The 11,303-nt window shown below is 44.8% G+C and overlaps 1 protein-coding gene across 1 annotated transcript in view; it reads right to left on the minus strand.

The window, feature by feature from the left end:
* The window catches only part of LOC116489844 (alpha-2-macroglobulin-like protein 1), a 28,883-nt gene extending 21,104 nt beyond the window's left edge, over positions 1-7,779 (minus strand). Inside the window, exons 1-11 of the mRNA XM_032188586.1 lie at positions 7,712-7,779; positions 6,894-7,077; positions 5,842-5,886; positions 5,369-5,513; positions 4,626-4,678; positions 4,299-4,319; positions 3,647-3,806; positions 2,952-3,036; positions 2,437-2,551; positions 1,060-1,168; positions 98-207 (exon numbers count right to left, since the gene is read on the minus strand). Coding sequence (XP_032044477.1) covers positions 98-207; positions 1,060-1,168; positions 2,437-2,551; positions 2,952-3,036; positions 3,647-3,806; positions 4,299-4,319; positions 4,626-4,678; positions 5,369-5,513; positions 5,842-5,886; positions 6,894-7,077; positions 7,712-7,779 — 1,095 coding nt within the window. The remainder of the gene's footprint in view (positions 1-97; positions 208-1,059; positions 1,169-2,436; positions 2,552-2,951; positions 3,037-3,646; positions 3,807-4,298; positions 4,320-4,625; positions 4,679-5,368; positions 5,514-5,841; positions 5,887-6,893; positions 7,078-7,711) is intronic.
* Positions 7,780-11,303: the final 3,524 nt, after the last annotated feature.

Consider the following 11,303-nt stretch of genomic DNA (forward strand, 5'->3'; position numbering starts at 1 on the left):
TGACAGAGCAGCACTTTCCCAGAGACTGCTTCTTTCTATCTACAGAAAATTAGACCTATGATGTATTCTCAGCAGAGAAGGGACCTATGGGTGTTACCTTCCCTGTGTATGGTAATCCACGTTTGTAGAATGGATGGACATTGATAAATTCTATAGACTTAATTCTTGTCACAATAGAAATTATAGATATATTTTCAGTCTTTGCTCCTGTGTGGAGAGAGAAGAAATCTGTTAAATCCCAGCAGTGCTTTTAGGAAGCAGAAGATGAGAATATCCTTTTACACTACCTACATCTAAATTTAAAAAAGAGAATACATTCTTCTAGTGTACGATTCCCTCAATCTCTCTGGGATATTTGCTTAATGACAGGATACATCAAACCTTATAAGCACATATTTCTAATGTTTTTGCAGATTAAGAGAAATCAGATGACTGTTCTGGTATAGACAACTATATTGTAGATGCCTAAAAGTGGCCTGAGAAACCAAACCCACAGTGTGGCAGTTCAAAAAATTGACACCTCCAGTTGGCAGAACAATGGGATATTAACACTGATGCTGACAACTTACCTCTTCATAGTCAATAATGTAGCAGAATAAAAGGGAGCAGAATGGGATTCCTGACAGCAGAAGAGTCCATAAGCAACCCTGCCTCAGGCTTAGGAAGTGAGAGGACAAGAGACTCTGTGAGTAGGGACTACCTGCTGGGATGGTGCGCTACAATTAGCAAGAACTGTGAGGATTTGTTGCAGACTTTTCCATGACTAGCCAGGGCTTTGCAAATGGTTGAGGAACTCCTCAGTGTCGAGGCAGTCACTGAAATGACATCTACATGCTTGTGGAGATGAAGGGTAGAGAGGATTAGGAAATCTGGTCCTAACAGGTGGAAGAGGTGCTAGAATAGAGAACATCATGCATGATAGAAGACTAGGGAACTTTCTTCATGAATTCCTTTCAAAAGGAATTCAACTGCTGCACAAAAGCCAAAACCAAAAAAAATCAAACAAGGAAATGAAAAGCTGTCTGCAAGGATTGGAACTTTTCACATGTCCTCCAGTACCTGTTCCAGTTTCCTCCATTTCCCCTCTCACATATAGGTAGCTGTCAGATTCATTTAATTCCAGAGTCTTTGTCTTCACCGTAAAAGTAGTACAGCCATTCTTGTCTGTCTGGAGAAACATGAACAGAAAGAAAGAGCATAATGTGGAGGTAGAGGAGCTGTTTCACAGATGCTGGGTAATCCTAAAGAAGTATTTCCAAATACTTGTGGAGCAGTGGGAAGTTCAAAAACCTGTAATTGCAGAAATCTGCCACGGATACCTTAGCTAGAGAACAAACCCATCACACTTGGATCAAAGTCATCAAAAATTGGCATCAAAATGTGCTTCAGACAAATGATACAATGGTTAGCTATGTCACAGGCTAATATGGAGACTGGATTAAGCCTGCTCCCTGCCTTTAAAAGAGCATTGGTGTCTACCTGAGCTGGAGGTAGCCTTCTCCCTAAAACTGTGGTCCTGATGAATTAATGCTGATCTGATGGCATTCTAGTCACAGCTGTCTCTGTGATGTGGCTATGCTAAACAAGGACACCCAGCCAGTTACAGATTTCAAGAGCTGTGCCAGTCATTAGGTAGAGACTGGGTACAGACATCCTGCCATGAGAGTGGGGGTGGACAAAGTGTTTCTAGCTGTGTCTGTTAAGTTCTCTGGAGAACCTTGCATGGCTTTTTGCATGCTATGTGAGAGGAAGCTGGCATGCATCGTTCCAGATGGAGATATTTTACTACTGGATGGATTTTAAAAAATGCAGAGATCCAGTTGGATTTTCATATTCTGGCTTGTTGCTGGCTCACCTGACATTTAAAAATATTTTCTTGTGACTTGAAAGCTAAAAGAGCTGCATCTGAAAGCTGAGGAAAAAAAAAAAAAAAACCTTGGGGCTTAACCAAAAACATATAATGAGCACAAATGTGCAGAAAGTGTAACCAGCACCAGACCTAATATTTTACAGGACACTGGTAAATTTAAGATTATCTTTTAACTGTGTGAACAGAGCAAGAAATGGTACATTAAGCCACTGACTATCTGATTGTCTGATTTACTGTTTACTGGTGGGAATGGTCACAAGGCTGAATATACCAGTTGTCTGATTCTGCACAGTATGATACAGATTCTTGGGAAAGGCCACAGGTACCATCACTTACACAGAACTCACACCTTCTCCTGAATTACTGAGTCAGATATGGGCAGCCAGAACAGTAATTCAAGTAATACGGGAGTTACAGGAAGAGAAATCAATCAGGTCTAAGAAGTGGAAAGACACCAGATTAAACCGATTTGTGTACATCAGAGGTGCAGTCAGGCAGATTAAGAGGACAGATGGACAGACATTTCCATCAGGTGATACTTTCCACTCTCTCATATTTCCACCTACCCAGCTCTGTTTTTTCCTCATCTCAGTAGAATTTGAGAAATCTCTCTTGAAAAGTTGTAATGATGTCAAAAAAGTAATGTCTATTTTGCCTTGAACGGGCTTCCCATAGGTATACCTGTGTCACAGGGTGGAAACACACACCTGAAGATGAGCTGCTTCAGCAGAAAAATTGAACCAGGCCCCCCCCCACCCTATCAGGGATGAAGTGGAGCCTGGGAGAGTGTTGTATCCTGTTTGTTCGGGAACTTCAGCTCACCCCTGCAAAACAGTTTACATTTCTCTCCACCCACTATACATCAGGAATGCGTTTCAAGCCACTGTCTCAAGTGTGCCCCTGATCAGCATCCTTAGTGTCCTTCAGTCTCACAGTAAATGAGAAAGAGTCAGTTCCACAGAGCGATCTGGCTCCCTCAACAAGGTAATGAAAGAACGTCATACTGGAAGGCCACTTCTCTACTACCAGCTGTTTAAAGGTGATTGTGGAGCCAAAGGACAGATACCACAATGGTACTCACTTGCCACATAACTTCAGCTGAAATTCCTCATCCGCTGTACTGATAAAGGGAGGGTGCTCAATCTCTAATTCAATTTTTGTCAGCTCTGCAGACAGAGGCATGGAAGAGGGGAAGAGGCATGGAAAAGAGGCATGAAGAGAAAAGAAAAAAAAAAAAGCAGTACTGAGTATGGTGTGCACTGACTTGAAATTCTGCTGTAACTGCAGTCAAGATAGTAAGGACCCCAGTTATTCATCCCCATGTTGTGATAGTGCTTACTCCCTTTGCCTCCCTCTGATGCTACAATTCCGAAAAGGATTGCTTTCTACTCTAGCTCCGTCAGGCATAAACATTGTAAACAGGTTAGAATCACTGCAACTGATCTGGGTTAGGGCATGATGCAGCTCCCTGTTATGGCAGCTGACGGGAGCGAACAGTACATTTAGCTTAGAGGAGCGTGACAATGAGCAGCAGAAAGTGCTCACCACAGGGTCCAGCTGCAGCTAGAACAAGATCTGAAGTCTTGTCAGACTACAACATCTGCCTTGTACCCTACTCAGCTGCAGAACATTCAGACCAGCATGAGATGAGTGCCCAGACCTATCTATGTCCCTGATCTGTTCTTCTCCCAGGGCAAAAGGTCTGATGAACACAGCCACGTCTCTTCTCTACCTATCCACACTGCTCTTCCCTCACCTCTGTTGTCCAAGTCTCACCATATTCTTTAACAACGAAGGTATTTTTAGCCATGTCTTGTTGCACTGAGATGGTATACTTCCCAAGAGCTGCTTCAGAGGCCAAGGGGAAGGACAGATCCACAATGCCATGTCTTGATTTTACATTCTGCCACTCAGCAATACGGTTACGTTTAGGATCCTATTTGGGAAGGAACATTCAGAGACACAAAGTCACACTGGGAGCATAGGTACCTGGAAGGTCCAACCATACTCAGGCACAAGAAGGCACTATCAGGGCTTAACCTTGCCCCAGCAGAGAGGATCCCTGGTCACAGCAGAAACCACCAGGTGAGATTCCTTCTCCTCCCTCCGGTACCCTTTTACTGAACTGTTGACTTGCAAAGGCTGTCAGTAAAGCTACTGGGAAGTGGTAATACCACAGAACCATAGGAAGGAAAAGCAGCTGTACTGTATCTATTGAGCATTTTGCCTTGTGCTTCTGCTCTGATTCATTACTGCCATGCCTCTAGCTCAGCTATGTGCTGGTTTGAAAGAAGAGCCCAGGCTGACCAGGTAGAAAAGAGTTCAGATGACTTATTTATAGGGTTACATTTGTGGCACAGCTCAGTCAAGGAGAGAAAGGGCACAGTGGAAGAGACAGACTCCCTCTGGTCAGTTCTTTGTCACTTACCAGCAGCCATATCTGGGGATACTGTAAAAAAAAAAAAAAAAAAAAAAAAGACACAAGCTCAGTTTTGTATAGAGCAAAACAGCATCCATGTGAACCAGAAAAGTTCTGCTCCATCCAGACCCTACGTTATGTCTCCTCCTTCTTCTGTGCTAGCACACACTGCAGTCTTTCTCCAGGGGACCAACGGATGCGTGGTTTCCCTTCAAAGATCGCTTGCCTTTAGGACTTAACAGGCATGCAGGGAGAGGGAAATGTCTCTTTCAAAAGCCTCTCAGTGTATATCATGCTGAGGCTCCTCCATCTATAAATGCATGGAGTGAAACTCACCTCATTTTTAATGACTTTAAGGTCATTGTCAAGGTTCACAATTCGAAATTTCACTGGAAATACAAAGGAAAGGATAGTAAAGCATTCTGCATTCAACATGTCCTTGCACAAATCTTGTTCTCCCTTTCTGTTCTCCTATATCTATGTATATCTCTGTTTACCTTAGAGGTATTCAGGTCTTCCCCCAAACAGCCCCTCCCAGCACCTGCCTTCCAGTCCCAACCCCAGCCCCCAACCCACCCAGGACTCTGTCTGGGAGGTTTATATGCAGCTGCAGGCTGCTGGAAGGATTATAATGATGTGTAAAACAGTGGGGTTGGTCTTTCTGCAGTCTGTTCATATTGTGAAAACTGTGGAATAATCCTCCATATTTCTACAGCCTGGAGGTGCTCTAAGCACAAAGCATCTATGCTGTGACTTTAAGCTTTACTCAAGTGTAAACAAGTATTCAAAAAATAACAAGGGATTGCCTAGTGTCCTAGAGAGTTCTGGCTTTCCTTTTGGCTTTATGAGAGATACTTCAAAAGAACAACACCGAGGAGCAGCAGGCTGAGCATTTGGTACAGCACGGCTTATGGGGGAACATCCTGACTCACATCGTTCCTGGAAACACTGAAAAAAGAGACCTGCTTTCTTCTAGCTCCAAAAGGCCTAGCTTGGTGCACTTGATGAAGTCTTCCCTCAAAATGTGGCTGCTACCTTAATCCTTCCCTCCCCATTTCCACGTCACCTTCTTGCCTTACCTGTTTCTCCAGGTTTGTATAAGGCCTTGTCTGTCTCTACCAGAATTATGTTCTTCTGGGGCTTGACCAGCACCTTCTTGCGACCCTCAAAGAGCACACTGTCATCGCTGTGTATCAGGACATGCAGAAAAACCACCTCCTCTGACTGTCAGAGTAAAATAAAAACTGCCTAAGACTAGAAGTAATTTGAAGGGGAAACCGAGGCTACCAAAATCTCCAATTCAGTCTTCTCTGTCCCCTTTCTTTGATTTAGCTCTTTCCTTTCTTTAGTCATAGACTTCCACACACACCCCGGTTTCCTTATTCTCTTTTCTCTGCCTTTCCCCTTGTCACACTTGTGCATTTCTACATTTCTTTCTCCCCATTGCTATCTTTCCCACCATGCAACTCCTCCCTTTAATATGGCTCAGACACAGGAGAGGCTGAAGCTCTCTAGTTTGTAAGAGGAGAGGCAGCCAAGAAAGGTGTCTTACTTGTGAAGCTGAAGCATCTGTTTCCCAGGGAGTTAACTCTGGTACCTAGGTTGATTGATGTAAGGAAAGAAATAGAAAAAAAATCATCAGAGATCTTGCATCTTATCCCAGATGTGAGACATCACCTCACTGTTAAACAATCCTCAAACTTCAGAGTCCAAACTCCACTGCACGAATCAGCCTCTAGACCACTTAATATTGCTTGAAGAAGAAGCAGTCACCATCTGTCTTTTATTCATGAATGTAAGAGTGAACCATATGACATATCATTCTCCCTGTCACAGAAATTGAAGATTGTTTTACAAATAAACAAAACAAAACAAACGAACAAAAAAACACATAGGGAAGACAGATATGGAGCTGACTAAGGCAGTAATGGGAAAAAGATACTGGTCAGGCAAAAACTTTGGACATCTCACTATCAGAAAGACTAAGCTCACCAGGAGAAAGTGTTTTTGTTTGTTTGTTTTTGTTTTGTTTTGCTTTGCTTTGTTTTGTTTTGTTTTAACTACAGATGTCCCTGGCTTTCCAGAACCAGGATTCACTCTCTCCTAAGTCCTGGAACCAAACACTTTGTTAAATACTGTCTTGCTGATAAAAGAACCAGAACTGACTACAGACCCTTCTCAAGTTCTGCTGGATCTGTAGGGCAATAAGAGCATAGGCACAGCAACTTAGTATGGTGCTGAAGGAGACAGGGAGAGTTTGTAGAGTCTCAGCACCAGACACATCTCCACGTCTCTCCAGCAATGTAACTGGAATTCCTGTAGTCATGTCAGAGCCTCAGTGTAGCTAGTTCAGCTAACTACAACAATAGGATGAAATCAGCTGATAGATTTTTTTAAAAAATATTTTCTACGCTGTGAAAGATTGCCTAGTTTGTTAGGTTCTAGGACACTCTTGTATTTTGCCTTGAACTGTTAGGAAAAGATACTTCACCTGCTTGGAACTTCATGGCAAGACAGAGAAGGACAGTGTGTCAAGAGAGCACTCCTGTCTGAAGTGGGAGTAAGATCATCTACTGACAAGTCAGCAACCACAGCTACACTCACCTGGAAGGTGATGCACTCAAAAGTACCTGGCTTCTCCACGTCCTGTTCCACCAGTGTGTGATTCTTGGTTTCCATCTCCAGGGTGACAGCCAGGTGAACAGCCTCAGTCAGGGAGCTGAGGTGAATGCAGAGCTTCTCCTCTTGCGAATGGTGAATGACAGCAGGGAACACCACCATGTAGTGGCTAGAAGAGAGCAGATGTTCAGAAACAATTCAGAGCATGAGGTGGACAGGCCAGAATAAATCTCTGCTGCACTCATGGAGAGGCACATCAAAGGTCTGAAATGCCTAAGAGGCCTACAGTGAAGGAATTATGGTGCAGCTCCTTTTCCATGCCAGAAAGAAGCAACACGCCCAGCATGGAACCAGACGGCTCCTGGTATGTGTCTGTCACCACCTTGCCACCAGCCAGGACACAGCTGCCCCAGCAGCAAGTACACAAGAACAGAAAGTTTAGGTGAGGAATGAAGCTGAAAACTCAGTGACCAAGGCATAAGGCTTCAGGCCTCACAACAAATTTCATCTTCACAAGCACAGGATGAATGAAGGCAAACTTGTGGCTTCTGCAGCTTTTCAGTGTGTACAGTGCACTGCTAGTGCGGTGCCTGCACTAGCATATACCAGGGGCTTCACCTGCAGTGGTGCTTGACACCCAGAGCTCCAAAGTAACTCAGAAGGAACTGCTTCTGCTCAGCCTCCCTAATAACAAGATTCCCTACATGCAGCTCTGTGATGCTAAACCATGCAGCACCTCAGCACTAAACCCTTCAACGACAGTCCTTTCCACCAAGCCCCCCAAAATCAAAAGATAATCTCACGGTTCCAGGCTTGCTTCAGCTGCAACTGGGAATAGGGTCAGGGCTAAAAGGAGCACTGGTGCTCCCATTGCTTGGGCTGGGAAAGACAGCTGTCAAGATCCGCACAGGAGGAGAGAGTAGCCTGTACTGATGGGCTATAACAATCCTAAATACACCCCTCAGATGTTCCTAAGGCCAAAGTGTGGGGGAAGTTTATATACGGAGATTATATCTCTTCCAGGCTAATGACACTAGCTAATATTTACTTATTTCCACCAATGGCAGAGTAAAGGCCACACAGCACTGTTCTCCACCCACGTCTAAGCTCAGATGGCATTCCAGGTGGTGGGATGTCAGAGCGCTGTGGGGAACATGTGGAGTGGGTGACCTCTAACCCAAACTGAAGGGGACTTAGGAGAAAAGCTCACCTCAGTTTTGGCTGGTCTGGATTCTGGCTGTAGCATCCCAAGGGAGACAAAGCAGCTATTATCCTTAGCTTGTGAAAAAGGATCCTCAGCACTCTGACTGTGCTTTATCAGTGATCTTCCCCTCATCCAGTTTTCATCAGTGCTTGAATTCAAAATCTTTCAATTAATTTCAATTTCAATTTCCTTCCCTCCCCCTCCCCCAAGAAACAAACAAACAAACAAACAAACAAACAAAAAAGCAGAGAGCACATGGAAGCAAAGTGAGAAAGAAAACAATTATTTTCTGCTTCCCATCAACAAGCAATGTTTGGCCACGTCCTGGGAAGCAGGGCCTTGATATGTGTAGCAGTTGTTCAAGAGGACAGATGTCTTCATAACGAGAGCCCCCCATCCTCCTTCCCCTTTCCCACCATTTACTGCTGAGTGCTGAGTATGACACCCCATGGTATGGAATATCCCTTTGGTTGGTTTAGGTCAGCTGCCCTGGTAATGTCGCCTCCCCACCTCTTGCCAACCCACAGCCTACTGGCTCTGGGGAGCTTTGAAGACAGTTTTGATGCTGTGCCAGCACTGCTCAACAATAGACACAATGCTGGTGTGCTACCAATGCTGTTCTAGCTACAAGCTGTGATTCTGTGAAGTGCAGAGTGCAGCACTGTATGGGCTGCCACAGGGAAAGTTAAGTCCATCCCAGCCAGGTCCAGTTCACAGCTTCATCCAACCATAACGTATTTCTACACTGACACCACCACCAATCTGCTTCAGACTCCTACCAGGTACTGCAAACTTCTATTTCATTTTTCTGAATGGCAGCAGTGGCAGATGAAGTGAGCAGGGCTTGGACCTATTTGCCTTCTAGGTACAACCTTATTTGAAGGTTGTTGTCCTCATCTTGCTTTGGCCACAGCCGTGTTTTTGCAGATCATAACCAAAGGTACACAATATAGAATGAATCTGCCGTCTGCCCACTCTTTGATCCCAGCTGAAGCAATCCCATGGATTTACTTTGGCATGGAGTCTGTGTATGTGTATCTACTCTCTGAGCTCACAGAGCAATGTAACTGCAACGTGCACCTTTAACCTAGCACAGATATTCAGATAATCTGCAGGTTTGAAGCACTGTATGTCACTGATCTGGGAATACATTTGATTCTCTGAAATAAACAGGGTTTTGACTTCAAGCCTAAATTAGCCAGACAAAAAACAGAATTCGATCTGATTTCAGAAACATTCCCCACAGCTCTGCAACTCTGAATGGTCATCAAGTTAGCCGCCTCAGAATTTAAATGGGAACAGAAAGACAACTAAAACATAATAAAGTGTTAAAGTTCTTCCCTTCTTCCAGGGAGAAGCTAGGGGCATTATGAGAGCTGTATGTGGAGCCCTGGATTGGCTTGGCCAGAGGCTGCAGGTCAGGAATGAAGTTTCAACACAAAATGAATAGTACATAAAGAAGTTCTACAGAAGAAATTCAAACCTAAAGCAAAATTAAACTTACATCACAAACAACAAATTTGCCCAAACATGTTTCCAGTGTTTCCAGGTCACTTCTTTACTTTGAGGGTGACAGAGCATTGAAACAGGCTGACCAGAGAGGCTGTGGAGCCTCCTTCTCTGGAGATATTCAAACCCCACCTGGATGCCACCCTGAGCAACATGCTCTAGGTGATCCTGCTCGGCAGGGGATGGACTAGATGATCTTCAGAGGTCCCTTCCATCCTCTGCCACTCTGTGATTATGTGATTCTGTAACAAAATCCCACTAAAGACACCTTTGTAAAAATTAAGCCCCCATACCAAATCAAGTATCTGAGCATTCCTGCTGTCATCAGCTATGCTGCATAAGATAAGGCAGAGAAACACATCTCCCAGAGAAATATCAACAAGGCTTACAAAGCCTTGGGGAAAGTGCCTTCAGTGCCTTGGCAATAAACATTGTCTCCACCCCTTCCACCCGCCCACATCCCAGCCCCAGCCATGCACAGCATGATTTCCACCTTCTTGGTTTTGAAGCCAAGACAGGCTTTCGAAAGAGACAGGCACCCTGTCAGAGCAAGAGCTGCATAGTCCTTCATCTCTGGATGAGGGGGAGAGGGAAGAAAGCAAGCAGCAAAAACAGGGGCAAAGGGGGGACAGAGGAGAGGCTCACCTTCCTGTGGAGGGATTCAACCTGCATTCAGCTATGTGGAGCATCACTCTCCTGTGGGGCAGCATCCTTCTGCCGTGTGCGGCTGGAACATCTGCAGTGATGTAAGAACCTCAGCTGCTTCGCATACGCGCACTGGTCTGGGGGGTGTTCTTGGGGGTTGGCAGTGTTTCCAAAGAAGACGGAAGGAGTTTCTTCATTTCTCACCTGCCCAAGTTTTCACTTGGTCTTCATGCACCCTCCCCACCATGCTACCCCCATTACTTGGCTCTCCCTCTAGTGCCTTTGGTATAGACCAGGTACTTCTGCAAGGACTCAGGTCATACCAAACTTGACAGCTTTCTGCATGTGTTTAATTCTGACCTGACCTGCCAACATCTCATATGTGCTCCTGTGTTCCAGAATATATTTCCTTTCGGGCTTTGCTTTTCTCCCTGGAGCCAGAAGTTGCCATTTAAACCTTTAGCAGATAAATCTGTGTGCCTTTACAAACTGGGCAAATGTGAGTCCAAGGTATCTAATACAGATGATCTTTGTAAAGCACTGTGCTGATTCTGCCTTAGCTGGCCGTGTGCTCCCTACGGTAGATGTAACAGTATGAAGTATGTCACTGGGTCTTAGCTGTGTTTCCTCAAGCCATGTGTGGTGTCAAATGCACAAGCGTAGTTTTAAAAGCCTGTTCTAGTGGGAGAACAGCCTTGGACATACTCTATAGGCTGATACAGCTTCCAATCAAATAAGGCTTTGCTGCTGCTTGTTTCCTACTGTTGCCTTCAGCATGAAGCTTTCCTTGATGGTTATACTGCTGGCTTCAGCAGGAAGTCTGCTGTCACACCTGCATGTCAATGCTTTTTGTAGCTTTATCAGAAGGTAATCCAGCCTGGCTCTAGGGATCCTTGAAAAACAGCCTCAGAGAGGCTGTGTGATACTTTCATAGCTCAGCAGGCAAGGACATGGGAAGAATCACCAGAGGGGTGTGAGACAATGTTCTGGAGTAGAGAGTGCACCAAGGGACCATCAGGAGCAAGTGAGGTTTAGGA

This window comes from Aythya fuligula, chromosome 1 (genome assembly GCF_009819795.1).
Source record: "Aythya fuligula isolate bAytFul2 chromosome 1, bAytFul2.pri, whole genome shotgun sequence".
Lineage (NCBI taxonomy): Eukaryota > Metazoa > Chordata > Aves > Anseriformes > Anatidae > Aythya > Aythya fuligula.